This window comes from Eublepharis macularius, chromosome 8, assembly GCF_028583425.1.
Source record: "Eublepharis macularius isolate TG4126 chromosome 8, MPM_Emac_v1.0, whole genome shotgun sequence".
NCBI classification, from domain to species: domain Eukaryota; kingdom Metazoa; phylum Chordata; class Lepidosauria; order Squamata; family Eublepharidae; genus Eublepharis; species Eublepharis macularius.
Window position 1 is genome coordinate 14,185,029 of NC_072797.1, and position 14,971 is coordinate 14,199,999.

Here is a 14,971-nt window from a genome sequence, read left to right on the forward strand (position 1 = left end):
GTGGCAAAGATTCAACACAGTGCGGGACAATCGAGCTCTGTGTTGTCAACTGTGAAGGGTACAGCAGGTAGAGAAACAAACAAGGTTTCTTTGCAGTTCCCAGCTTTGGAATCTTCATACTGGGAAGCTCCGTCATAGAATCATAGAATCCTACAGTTGGAAGGGGCCATCTAGTCCAACCCCCTGCCCAATGCAGGAAAAGCCTGAAGCTTCCCCGACAAGTATTCACCCAGCCGCTCCCTGAACCCACCACATCCCTGGGCAGCCCGTTCCCTCCTTGCTGGCTTCCACATGCGCGGTAAAGAGATGCTGGACTTCCAGAGCGCCTTGGGCCTGGGTAGCAATTAACACTGCAATCCTAAACAGAGTTACACTCTTCTAAATCCACTGCAGTCATGGGGCTTAAGAATGACATAACTCTACTTAGAACCACGCCGCAGCAATTTCAGGCATTTGGTTTTACTTGGAGTTGGTGGGTGTGTCCTGTCTTCTGACTTGTTCTTGTTATGTTATGTTTTTTGTTGTTAGCCACATTGAGCACATTGTTAGGAGGGGGAAGCAAAATTTAAAAAAAATTAATAAGCAAACGAACAAACACGCAGCAGTTCTTTGGGGTCTTCGGCAGCCCAGCTATCCCAGAGTCTGTAACTGATAATAACCATTTCAAAAGAGAAACCGTTGTTGCTGCAAACGGAGAGATTAGTTTATTCCCACATAGGCTTTTCCGAGTCAGAGCTCACTTTTTCCAATGTATAACATTTGAACTTGGATCCTCATGAATAGAAACTACATGTTCTACATCTGAACTTTGGCCCCTTCCAAATTCAAGTGCATTGATGACGACCATCAACACAATAAGGAAAAATGACCCATTGTTCCTGGCACTGAAAACTTGGGAGATCCAGAATCCTCCCACAATTTTGAGCAGGGCAAGATGCACGAGAACAGCAGAAGAAATACAACTCCTCCTGGTATTCGGCACATTATAAAATCCATCAAAGCTGTCGAGCCCTGGAGCAAGTGATCCATTATACTATCATGAAGTTAAATGCAAGAGAGCCGACATTTAGCAGGTTTTCTCCAGGTAGGAGCAAATCTCTCTCTCTTTCCTTCTTTCTTTCTGTATGTGTAAGAGAGCGACAGAGAGGAAGTGTGTGTGTGTGCGTGCATTGCCATTTTAAATAATAATAAATAATAGTGGCAATTTTACTCTGACACCGCACCTTTCATCAGGCAAATCCCCAAAGCAATTATTTATGTTGGCTGTAATAAAGAAGGCTCTCTGAACTGCTGCTGTAGCTACGGTTGCTTTGGGGGCAGAATGCAGCATTCAGCAACAGGGTTGGTTTTAAGCACCAGCTACGGCAAATTTCCCAATAGTAACCCTGGTAAAAAAAATCGATGATGTAATATCATCATATACATTTCGGTTTAATGCCCTACTTCTTACTGTCTCAGGATGAGAGTAGAGGAGGGGGGAAAGGCACGGGCTCAGATATAACAGCAAACCATGGTTTGCTGTTACTACATGAACAAGCTAGACAAATCTCTCTGCTCCCACATCCCCCAAAGCAGTGAACTGTGATTTGTGTTTTTCCAGCAATCTAGGATTACACCAAAACGTGGAACTCTGCTTTGTGGGGAAAGCACGAAACACAGCCCACTAGTTTGGATGCCACAGAAATGGTTTGCCACAGAAGAGAAGATTCATGTCATGTACAGGAAAGCAGAGATGGGGCAGAGGAAACCTAAGGGCTCCCTGGACTCCTCTGCATCACAGTAAACCACAGTTTGCAGTGACAATTTAAACCCAGCCATTTTCATGGCCCAGAATTCATCCAAACAGGTGCTAGGAGATCAAGGGTGTGTAGAGGCGACATTTCTCGGGAAGGGCTCAGGTTTTTGCTTGATTTCCCTTTGTTAGGATGCAGGTTGAAACCTGGAATCAGTCACTACAATGCCTCAGACTGCTGGAACCTGGGGGCCATCAGCAAGTGACATGGGACAGACAGCAGAGACACTGACTCAAGCCCTGAACTACTTCCGTGGTCTCTAACAGGGTGAAGCAATGGCAGCGTTTCTTGCTTTGAAACAGTAGGGACTTGTCTACTGATTGCAACAATATAAAGAATTTTGTCCCAAATAACCACCAATGTGAGGGGTGTTAAAATTTTACTTACACACACACACACACACACACAGAGCGAGAGCAAGAGCGAGAGAGAGAGTCACGTATACCTGCCATTAATGTGTTTTGCATTTTGTTTAGAGTGCGTAAACTGCTAATATGAAATATACTGGGTCCGCAGGGGTTGTCTGTTATCTGTTGCAAGTGTCCTTAGATGCAAGCTGTGGGCAGCAAGCAATGTATCTTTTCTCAGAGACTGTGATGATTTCATTCTGTACCATGTCTAGTCTAAACTAATCAGTTCCCATTTAACTCTTTGGGGTTTTCACGCCAGAATGTCAATGGACCCAAAGGGCGGGAAGTCTCCCTATAATTAACACTACTTCTTTTTGAATAGTCACTTCTGCCAATGCTTTCGTATAGATCACTTGGACTGTACAGATCTACACACACACACAAGATCAGTGTGAAACCATATGTATTATAGATCCAGAGGGCCCTGTGGAGGGTCCCTCAAGCCCTCCACAGTTAACACACAGGTGTTCCAGTTGAAGCAGCTTTATTGTGATCCATTCAGTACAAGTGTTCATCCGAAGGTGCAGAAATCGGCAGAAGTGACAATTCAAACAAAGGCCTGGCTATTATAGGAAAACTTCCCGCCCTCTCTGGTCCGTTTGCATTCTGGCACGAAACCCCAAAGAGATTGCATGGGAACAAGGTAGTTTAGACTACATGAAATACAAAGAAAATCTGTTTCTTGGAAAGTTACAATGTTTGCAGCTAGCAGCTCCTTCAAGGACACTTGCTGTGAAAAGTGAAAGCACATATTTGTAACAGATAATGGAGGGACCCACCGGCTCTCCTGCACTTAGTATCAGAAGTTAAGACACTCTCAGATGAGTACACAGAATACAGCATATAACTCTGGCAAACAGCACTGATCAGTACAAAATGCCGAATACAATCATGACATGCTGGCATACATGACAAATATACAAGTAAATGGTAATGACAAATAGGGATAACAAGGATTTTTTCATTTTCTAAGATAAGGAGAAGAAATAGGTTTGAATTCTGCACGTGCTGTTTATTTGAAAATATATACCTTTAATGATACAAATACACTCTTAAAGGTTATGATAATTAGTTGCATTAAGAAATCAGCATTGTTACTGTTATGGTGATGATAAGCTAGTGGTAATAATGGAATAATGAGTTTTTAATTTTTTTAAGAAAAGGAGTAGAAATAGGTTTGAATTTGAAAATATATACATTAAACAGTTGCAATTATTATTCTAACACTTGTAAAGGTTATGATTTTTGTACTCTGTACTTTGATCGTTCTTGTAGCACAGAGTTTTGTATTTGTTTTTCTTGTCCTCTTCCTTTATCCCTCCTTTTTCTGTATCCCTTTTTTGTTTTAATTAAATATAAATTTTTTAAAAATAGATGTTTCAATAGCCTGTCAATGCCTTGTCAGAAAGCTTCACTTACCTGAAGGGAAGTTTCTCATCGTTGGGTTTGATGCAGCGTACGTAATGCGGAGTCGTGGCATTCAGGGTTTCCATGAGCAAATGCAAAGAGTTACGGAACTGGAAGAACAATTAAAAAAAAATCCACGCTTAAAATTAAAACGCACAACCAGCCAGTTTCCAGGCACAATTCAATGAGCTGATTCCTACTTTTAAGAACCCTGTCCAAAGACATTTGGGATTCTTGAAGGATTGCCTCCTTTTTTACTATCCAGCCCCAAAGTTAAGATTCCCTTCACAAGCCCTGCATTCTGTGCCCCTGCCTGCAGAGGTGAGGTGAGATGGTAACCAAAAACAGGGACTTTTCAGTGGTAGCACCTTTAGTTTTTGGAATGCTCTCCATCTTGAGGCTAGCTTGCCGCCATAACTTACTCTCTTTTAGGTGCCAGGCCAAACCATTTCATTTTTTTCCTACTAAGTCTTTTAATAAAGAGATTCCATCCTTTGCAGCCGGTTTTATGGCCTGCTTCTAGCCCGAGGACTGTTTTGTGAACATCGTTTTAGATTGCCAAATGCTGCTTTGTTCGTGGCTTGTTTTATTGTTCATTCTTTTTAGTGATTTTATTGTATTGCTTTTACTTTGTGCGCCCTAGGTCTCTAGGGAGGCAAATGAGAGAGAACACACCAGTGGTTGGTTCACCCATGCATACAGCTATGATTATGTACAATACTAGGTGGCTGGCATCTGAATGTGTGATATGAAACCACTGAAAAAGAATGAGCTTGAAATGAAATTAAGGTCTCTCTGTGGATCTGTATTTGGAAGGCATCATTCTGTTCATGTTGCAGTCATGAAGTGACCAATGAACGCAAGCCTAAATGGAAGAAGACTGCATTGTTAAGCACCAGCTTCTGCAGATCAGACACCATAGGGTGTAACTTTTATAGGACCATCTCAAAGACTGTCCCTTTCCCAATGACGTCCTTCCATACATTCAGCAGATAATCATAAAGCAAAACCGGGGGTGGGGGGTGGGGGGCGGTTCATGCTTGCATGAACTAGTTCTTACAGAAGTACAAGAGGTAAAGTTTCAGCCTCCTGTTTCATGGCAGGATCTTGCCCATAGAGCAACCCATTCCTACCCCTCCCCAAAATCTGAACATATAACTTAAACCATGTGGTGCCACAAGCAAAGAGAAGTGAGCCAGGTGTACCCCTAAATCAGATGTCTCAAGGCAGTGAGCCAAGGCACACACCATAGAGATAGTTAAACAAGCACGGATTGATGAAGGCAGGGGAAGGCATCCCAAAGGTAAAGCACCACTATTGAAAAACACACTTTCTGCCACCACCCCAACTGAAAGATGACTCCTTCCTGCCTCCGAAATACAAGAGTGGCCATGTGTTCAAAATGGGTCTGAACGCAATTTCTACCTGGTGCCCGACGGTCTTCTTATGCTCCTTGTTGGCTGCTTTCACAGCTGGGCGGGCAGAGCGAATATTGACTTTTGAGGAAGCCCCCTTCCCAGCGGCAGCGCCTGCCTTTCCTTCCTTTCCATCATGAAACAAGTCAGCGACCATCGGATACTAGAAGCAAAAAAACAAAAGGCGTTGAGTGTTCAAAAGCTCTTGCTATGGCAGGCACCGGGGAAGGCATGGATTCTGGTCACGCTGCAAAAAGACACTCCATGAAAGGGGTCGAAACAACAGTGCACACATTATGCTCAACGTAAAGCTACTGCAACAAGGATGTTATCTTTGCAACGGTTCTTCTTGTTGAAGTTCTGCTACTATCCAGGGACTCTTAACATACCCATCTCCTAGGAAAGGATGGCTGCAGAAAATTTTGAGTGGGGAGCAATCATGATAGATCAGAGCGGTCTAAATCTGTACCCTGTATCACATACTGGCTGACCAGATGCTCTGGAAGGTTACAAGCAGGGCAACTCATATACCCTGACACACACCATCTGCAAGACAGAGGCAATGACAAGGACCTTCTCTACAAGGTGGCCCCAAAGATGACAGAGATAAAGTATGTGAAAGGGAAGACAGCTGCATGTCTTCTGTACTCTGAGCATGCTTCTAAAGCCCAATTCGAAGTCTGCATATCAGGAATGAATGAATATAGAGCAATTCCTTGCAAAATCCCGAACACATGAAAATGTCTTATATTGAGTCAGATCATTAGTCTAGCAACAGGACTGTCTACACCAACTGCAAATGGCTCTCCATGGTCTCTTCACATCATCTACTCCCTGATCTTTTAAACTGGAGATGCCAAAGACCAAATCTGGGACTTTCCATATGCAAAACAAACGGTCTACCACTGAATTACAGCCCCTCACCAACATTGCACTTAGACCTAAGAAAACTTGGATTCAGAGGGCATTTTGACCATGAACTCAATGGCCATGGGATGATCAGTCTCAGTTTGCTTATCTGTACAACGAGAACAATAGCAGCCTACTCCATCTGGCTGTTGTAAGGATGTAGCGGGCTAAGGTTTATAAAGGAACTTTGAGCCTGGCTAAATGAAAGATGGAACGGTACACAGTTGGCTCTTCCCAACATCCTCTTTGTAAATAAAGCCATGCTGGTTTCCTCTTTGATTGGTTGGCACCATTCAAAATCGGCAGTATCCATTCTATTTTCCCTTTTATTGTTGTGGATTTAAGTCATTTCTAAGCATCTCTGAGGGATCTGACTCTCTTTACCCTCTTTTTCTGCTTTTTATTTTTACTTTTTTGAGGTTTTCTCCTCTGAAATCAAGACGGTTGTGTTGGACTTTTGCAGCACTATTCTAAGCTGAACTGAATAGCACTAGGATCACTGTTCCCTGTCAGTCCAGTACCACTAACATCTCACACAAGGCCCTGACCACTACTTGAAACCAAATTGAGGGTCACCTTCCCATCTAGCTGGTTCGTCCAGCAACTGCTCCAAAAAACCAGTCATTTATGTGGAATGCATCCATCAGGTATAGTGGAACGTATCCATTCCACCATAAACGACGGTTTTCCCTCAAGTCCAAGAAGCCTTTCTCCAAACTGAGTAGCTCTTCCATTGGAGAAAGCCAACTTAGGTTGGCTTCAAACTTCACTTGGTGGTGTGGTTGGATACAAGCCAGTATTGAAAAATTATGACTCTTATTCCAGACCTGAGCAGACTTGGACCCCGTCAATGGGATGGTAGTTGAAGTCGCCCATTAGTACACAGCTCTCTCTCTTCTGCTTGCCTTCCATATTTCCTTCTCTATTTCAAGATCACTCCGGGCGCTTGGGGTTTAATACTTCTCCCCTGTGACACTCGTTCCACCAAAAAAGGCCCCGCAGGGCTATTTGCTCCACTGGAAGAAACAGGCAACGATCACAGGTGCCTGTAGCTCATTCCCAGAGGAACGAACGGCAATTCTAAGGGGAAGGAGAAGATTACACTTTCACTCCTTTCTGTCCTACAATCCTGAGTAAAATCGGTGCCCCAAGCTACTGCAAAATGTCTGGGATCTCATGCCACTGAATTCCTCATGCCAGAGAGTCAGACCTTCTGCAGAACTGAAGCGCTTTAGAAAGCAACCATAACGATTCAACTATCCTTTTTGCTCTCTCATATATATGTCATAGAATCATAGAGTTATAAGGGTCCTCCAGGATCAGGAACTAGGCAGGATTTTTTAAAACTCACAGCCTGTTCTCTACCTCAAAGCACTTCTTTTTTTTTTATAAATTTTTTTATTTTCATAACTACAAAACACTACACCAGACTATCACAAGGAAAGAGGAGAGGGAAGGGACAAAGGGGGGTGGAAAAAGAAAAGGGGGGGGAATGAACTACAAACACTAAACACTACACTTCAATGTTTCCCTTCATACTGTCATAATACAAAAATAGCTCCATAGAATAATGATGGAGTGGTTAATCATACAGAGAATAAACATTTCAAATTCTGATTAAACTTTCCTCCCCCTTCTAGGTCCCGGACGCAATTCTCTCTGTGCAACCGCTGTTGCGGTGCTCTCCTCCTCCTCCTCCCCCCCCTCCGGCTCCTCCTTTTCTTCGTTCTCGGTGCAGCAGAGTTCTGGGTTTTTATTCTCAAAATCCTTTAGTTGATCTTCTGATAATATCTTATAGGCCTGATCTTTATATCTGAACCATATTCCTTCCGGGAATAACCATTTGTACTTTATTCCATGGTCCCTCAGAAGAGCTGCAAACTTTTTATATTTAAAACGCCGTTTCCGGACTAGAAATGGAACGTCCTTCAAGATCTTGACTTTCAAACCCATAAAGTCCAAATCCGCATTGTATGAGTTATATAGGATGGTGTCCCGAATCTTTTTAGATGAAAAGTCAATAATGATCTCACGAGGCAACTGTCGCTTTGTTGCATATTTTGAAGAAGCCCGACGGACCTCCAAAATGGCGCTTTTAACCTCTTCTTTAGTCGTCCTCGCGGGTGTCGCCAGTAGTTCCGAGACCAAATCCCACAGATCCTCATTTTCCTCCTCTTTCACGTTTTGGAGACGCAAAATTGTCTGCGTTCGTTCCACCTGTAGCCCGATCAGCTGGTTCTCCACCAACTTCAGCTCCTTTTTTGTAGCCTTCACAAGTGACGCACTTTCCAGAGCAGACTTTTCTGCCCCCCCCGCTGCTGCCTTAATGGTTTTCACCTCGCTTTCAATTAAGCCCACCCTTTGATCAGTTTCGTTCAGCTTGTCAACAAAGGGTTTTATGGCTTCCACCACCGCCCTGCGCACCAACTCTTCGAGCGACTCCCCCTTCAAAGTAGCCGAGATTGACTTACCGAGAGCGGGACTTTGCTTCCTTGCTGCCATTTTGGGGGGGGGGCGCCAACAAAATTCTGGAACTCAACGAAGGGGAAGAGCGAGTCTTCTTCAGATCAACCTCTCCTTCACAAACGCTTGTAAAACAGAAGGGATTCGCTTGTTTACAGGCTTCCGCCTGTTTCTTTTACTTGCCGTTTCTCGTTGCCCGGCGGCACTCGAGGCGCCGCGCACATCTGCCGGCCTCCATAGGGACAAACGGGCAATTCCCCCCCCGCATTGATTTCGGGGAGTTCTTCCCGCCGCGTCCCGGACCCTGGCTCCCTCCCTGGGAGTCCTGGGGGCTAATCCTTGCGGATCAGCCGCCCGGTCAGGGTGCCCGGTCGTTTCCTCCCAGACCAGCCGAGAGGAGCGTCCGGCATGGCTGAGAAAACGAAACCGAATCTACCTCAAAGCACTTCTGTCGAAGAAAACTTGCTGTTTGCCCCAGTTTATAACACTGACCGAAGATACACACTTTCAAACAAGAGGCAACTAAAGTCAGCGCTCCTGTTATTAAGATGGCATTTGTGACTTCTCATCAGTGGCTCCTGGAGATTAATTGGCTTAACTTTGTTTGCGTATCTGCCAAAAACCCACCGAGAAAAGAATCTGCATTTGCATTTCATTTTCATCTGGCCCGACACAAGACTTTGTGTTTGTTTTTATACCCCCCGAGGTTTTATTTTAATCGCAACCACCTACAAGATTCTTTTGTCTAGCTCCCTGCCTACAGCACGCCTCTCTGTTAAGCTAGCACCTTCGGATCACCCTCCCCCGGCTGTGCAGCTAGATCAGGATGTCAGGTGAGATAAAGAAGTCTTATCAGACAACCGCTGGCTTGTTTTATAGCTGTCAAGCCCTACAAAGGTTCAGGAGTTGCGTAGCGGCGTCTGTATCTTTCTTGGAAGCTGCAAACCCCAACTCTAAATCAGAGACAGAGGTACACAGCAGAGGCGAAGGGAAGCAAAGAATCAGATCGGAAGTGTGAATTAAACCAGGAGCTATGGTGCCATGGATTAGGGCCAATCAAAGAGCCAAAAGACAACCCATGGGTGGTGCATACGGTGGAATATGCCCTGGGACAAAGGTTGGACAGGAAGTATGAGTGACAAGGGACTTCGTATTCAGAAGATCGGTTCTTGCAAGAGACTACTCAGAGCCAAGCTACAAGTGACGTCTTACACAGGTTGGACACTTGTCAGCTTCCCTCAAGTTTTGATGGGAAATGTAGGCGTCCTGGTTTTACAGCTTGGCTCTCCAATACAGCTGCAAGACCAGGATGCCTACATTTCCCATCAAAAGTTGAGGGAAACTGACAAGTGTCCAACCTGTGTCAGGCGTCACGTGTAGCTTAGCTCTTAGACTGAGGGAGCTCAAGAGAGATGGGGAAATCTGCAAGACAGAAAGAGGACCAGAACAGCAGCCTGCTATGTCAACCCAGCAGAGAGTTCCCAGAGGCTCCCAGGAAATGCACAAGCAATGCATGAAGTCAGTAGATCTGTCCTGCTGTTGCCCCCCCATACAATTGTTGCCTATCAGTGGTGCCCTTTTGTCACATGATTTCCAGACACAGATCTATTCCTCCCCACCTTTTAGAACCAGAGGAGTAAGCCGTGTTAGTCTGTAGTTGCAAAATAGTAAAGAGTCCAGTAGCACCTTTAAGACTAACCAACTTTATTGTAGCATACGCTTTCGAGAACCACAGCTCCATGCATCTGACGAAGAGAGCTGTGGCTCTCGAAAGCTCATGCTACAATAAAGTTGGTTAGTCTTAAAGGTGCTCCTGGACTCTTTACTATTTTGCACCTTTTAGAAGCTCATTCCAATTTGAGTGGACCTGCAGTTTTCTCTGGCCAGCTGTCCACTGCAGCCTGCCCCGAAGGACCAAAGTTCCTGGCCCACAGCTCTTATTGCTGTGGGTGTTGCTAAAAAGGTTCAGATATTTTGGACTGTCACAACAGGGCCAGTGCCACTTTTCAGGGGGCCCTGGGCACAGAATGCTTAGGGCCCCCTTATGCCTACTGCTACTAACCTCCCCTTTTTGCCCTCCCACCCACATGCCGCCACCTGCCTGTGCAGCCTTCCTTTACCCACTTGCAAGCTCTCCCACTACCTGCCATCACAGCTGCCCGCACTGCTTTCATGCCCTTTCCCTGATGGTGCTGGGTAGTGGGTGCAGCTAGGAGTGCTACTGCCATGGCCACTAGGAATGCTGATCCTTTGTGTGCCACCCACATGCCCTTCTCCAGCAGCACTAGGCAGCACATGCAGCTGACAGCAGAGGTGACAAAGCACTCTCAAGCAGGCAGTGCGAGGGCGTGAGTGGAGGCATCAGAGGAGATGTATGAGTGGGAAGTCAGTATTAGTGGGTTCCGACAGAAGCGATGGGCCCTGGCAGATGCCCTACCTCACCTTGCACTGATGCTGACTCTCTGCCACAAAGATATGATGCCAATATTTCAAGAATGATGGAGAGCCAATACAGATATGCTTTTAAGCAAGGAAAAGAGACTGGAAGCAGGCTAAGATCTCCCTCCCGCAGTCCCTTCCCTTCCCGCTGTTGATCGAGTTCCCTCATTTTGGTTCCTGGTGAGCCTTAAGGCTGGATAATGCCGTTGCCGATGACATTCTTAGCCACAGTGAAAGTAAGGGTGAGAAACTGGGGAATTCCTTGCTCCTGAGAAGAGAGGATACATTCATTGTTTGTTTTCTTAAACTTCGGTTAAGTGATGTGACTGCACCAGTCCGGAATGTGCATACTCGCACTTTATTAATTGCAAATGCAAAAATCTATGAAGTTAGCCACAGCCCCTTCTGACATTTTCATAGTCCCTTTTGGAAGAAAAAGTCATGTAAGGCACGATCTGGTGAACTGAGAAATGACATATGGTTATCCCATAACACTGGAACGACGAGACACAAATTGGAGAGGTGAACTGCAAAGACTCCCCTTCACCCCAAACTCCTCAAGATGCTTCCCTTATACGTGTGCATGACTGTTTGGAGGTGAAGACACCATTAATCTTTGACCAATGTCAAGCCCCTACTTTATGAGCAATTTTCAGAGTAAGAATAGCTGAGATAATGCTGGAAAGCAGCTCTCCAACTTTTAATTCAGCTTCAAGATGGGACGGGTCACTTATCCCTGAACTCCTGGGCCTTCCGTGGCATGCCTGACGATATCCGGGGGATGAATTTCAGAGGTATGATGTTTCCCAGCATACTCAAATGAAAAAGTCAGAGGCAGAATCAGAGGGTCAGGGACTGGAAAATGAAATACATTTAGAACAGTAATGAAAAAAAAGATGAGCAGATAACATGAATATGGAACAGAGACTGAGTAAAGGAAAGTTGGCTCGCTCAACAGGTCACTGAATACCTTTTCTTCTCTGCGGTGCTACTCAGGATAGAAACAATGATCAAAAACCACACAAGAGTTGCTGAAAAACATATTGTGTGGCGATCGTAACTAGCTGGCAGGATGATCAATAAGATTACCAAATACCTCTAGCAGTGGTGATGTCGCTACATGTTTCAGACAACCACAGGCTATCAGCATCCCCACATAATCACAGTGGGTACTGCACAGTTACCAATGCATTTGTCGTCATTTTCCCCCTATTTAAAATAGGTTATGTCCGCCTATTTGAAAGAGGACTATAAAAACTTAAAGCAGAGCTGTTGCGGTTACAGGAATGAAGGAAGGCAATACGCTACTTGGTTCTTCTGACGGCATGGTTGCTAGCCAGTAGATCCCTGCAACAACACCCACGTTTACCTGCATTTGACTTGCCACGTGCTCATGCATATTTCCCAGTCGCCTGCTTTCACCTTCACTCCAGAATTACTGAAAGCAGATCCCTGGAAAACTAGAATGCACATCTCTAAGAAGCATCGCCGGAAATCCTTTTCATCAGAGATTCCTGCAGCACAGCCTTTTGACAGCATGAAAGTCGGGGTGGAACGTTTCATGGGTCCATGTCAGGCTCCTATCAATTACATGCCATTTCTAATAAGCTTTAGTCGCAAAGCTGTTCAGGGTAAAACTGGGTGATCTTCTTGACGACGTTAAGCTTTTTAATTTCGTTTCTGAGCAGTGCTTAAGCCCCTCTTGCCTATAATTACCATCAAACATTCCTCTGCCCGCGAAGAGAAGGAAAACTGCACAGCTCAGCAGTTCTACAACAACGTTGCCACTGAACAGCCAGGCTGAGTTACAGTCAGTGCTCCTTTGCCAGTTCTGAACAGATTGTTAAAGAGGATAGCCCGAGTGTTACCCGAGCGCTGATCCCCCCCCCCGAGGCATTCTTCACCTCTTCCCCCCTCGTTAAGTCCTTGTTTATCTCTCTCAGCTGTTTTTGCGGAGAGAAAACTCAAGGGTGAAAGTCCCCAGAGAACTCCTACGAAATCATCCAGAGCAGGCAGGCAGAACGCAACGGCAAGAGACAGTTTCCAAAGAGACCAGGACAGAGAGCAGACTGCACGGAACAGATAACAACCGTTTAAATGGCAGCTTAATTTCACCGCATTGTTTGGATTCAGATGGGAAGGTGGCGAAGCAGCAAAAAGATAAAAAAAAGAGCCCAGCGGTGAACAAGGAACACAAAAGTGCATGTGTGAGAGTGTGATACCTTCTGAGCAAGATTCTATTTTGGTAATGACAAGCGAGTTCAACAAAAGCCTTCCGCAATTGGAAGGGAGGTCACTCTGTGGGATGGTTGCACCGAATCCCTGCAGTGAGAGGCTCCAGGGATACATGCAAGCGCTGCGGTGGAGCAGCAAGAAAAAAAAAGATTCCCCTTCACCGGTTTGGTGGCGCCAGCCCAGATTCTGAATCTATACCAAACAGCGAATGGAGGAGAAAAGCTTTAGCCACGCTACCCTTGCACCCTTCAGCAAAACGCAAACAACAATTCGGATAGCGAAGCCCCCAATACAGCGAAGTTTAAATCACTTTTTCAGTGATCGAAGAAAAAAGTTGGCGGACAATGTTGTTGGGGGCGCAGGCAGGTTTGCACTGCTTTGAAGCGTTACATAAGCACTCGTGGAGAAGCGCTGATCTCTCCGCTCAAAAATGAATCAGAGGCATGATTTTAATCGCTTTTGAAAACATTTGCTTGTAATGCATCGTGTATTTAATACAGCAGACTATACTGATTTGAAAAAGTTAGCGTACCACCTGAAATATAAGTAAAAAATTATAGATCTGAGAAGGGGGGGAGGAGAGTATACACAGATCAGGAGAGCGAGGGCATGAAAGGATCAGCCGGTGCTTGGCTCTCATGGCCCTTTCTTATATGCTGATCACCATTTTGGTGTCAGGAAGGAATCTTCCTCCAGGCCATACTGGCCAGGGATCCTGGAGGTTTTTTTACCTTCCTCCGGGCATAGATCAGGGGTCACTGGGAGAGGTGCAGGGAGAGAGAGCTGTGAATTTCCTGCATTGTGCTGGGGTTGGACTAGATGACCCTTGGGGAACCTTCCAGCTCTATGTTTCTATGAGTGTATTGCTTGGTCCTTGTGAGGGCACAAGTGCTAGCCAATAAGGTCCCCGCAAAAGGACATACACTTCTACACAAACAGCCTTTGGCGCCCCCTTTGGGAAGGTGGAATAAATTTGCCAAACTCCAGTGCAAATCATTATGAAAACCTGCAAACCAGTTTGTTCACGGATGGTGACAGCAAAAGGTGTAATAAATGGCCACACAGCAGTCAGCAGCACCACTGGATGCAAAAGGCATACGTTATTCACGTACAAATTTAGCACCAGTTGTTCTATTGCTTATTTCAGAAACAGAAAGACTACACCTAGCGAGTCTCAGACTGCTGTATGCAAAGAAAGCCAGCAAGAAATAAGGGATACCCTTCCTTAATAGATTAAAAGCAAGAGCCAGAAAATTAATTTCCTTTGGAAACCTCAAGGGGAGAAGTGGTTTTTACTTCCAATAAGGCCTGATCCTTCTGACCTCTCCCAGACCTCACTATTCCCCAATGAAGATTCTTCTGACAAATTATATTGAAAGGCTGCAGTAAGCAAAAGGGAGTTAGTGCTGCTCTGAATGAACTAACAATGGAAGCTCTGTGATTGCACTTTAGTACATGGTTGAGGAGGAGGAGATGCAGTGGCAAAGCTCAACACGCCCATCTTTATCGTTTCAAGCATCTCAGATTTTACCTTGCTAGCTTTCAAGATATTGATCTGTTCTTCATGCACAGTATCTCTGTTTTTTTCCAGAAATCCATCGCACTGGTACTCTACCTACGGCACACAACAAGAGAGTAAAGAAAGGGGGGGGAACATAAGTTAAGACACAGAGCACGGATCATCCCAATAAATATGTCCAGAAGTTCTTCAGTAACAGAGGCCAACCCTATAATCGCCTTTAAGAATTACTTTCCCATGTGTGTATAGTTGCTTTTTTTTTTTTAAAGCAAGTTTTTAAAATATTGGTTTGGGGCAGCACTCTAAATCATAATTTGGGCCCACGGTCCAATGTGCAGGAGTTTCATGAACTCTAAAAGTAGATCTGGGCTGAAACAAATC

General features: G+C 45.1%; 1 protein-coding gene across 2 annotated transcripts in view; it reads right to left on the reverse strand.

The window, feature by feature from the left end:
- Positions 1 to 14,971, reverse strand: part of MYO5B (myosin VB) — a 374,307-nt gene that overhangs the window by 120,757 nt on the left and 238,579 nt on the right. For both annotated transcript variants that reach the window (XM_054986803.1, XM_054986802.1), the window contains exons 14-16: positions 14,603 to 14,686; positions 5,036 to 5,188; positions 3,623 to 3,720 (exon numbers count right to left, since the gene is read on the reverse strand). In XM_054986803.1, the coding sequence (XP_054842778.1) occupies positions 3,623 to 3,720; positions 5,036 to 5,188; positions 14,603 to 14,686 (335 nt within the window). The remainder of the gene's footprint in view (positions 1 to 3,622; positions 3,721 to 5,035; positions 5,189 to 14,602; positions 14,687 to 14,971) is intronic.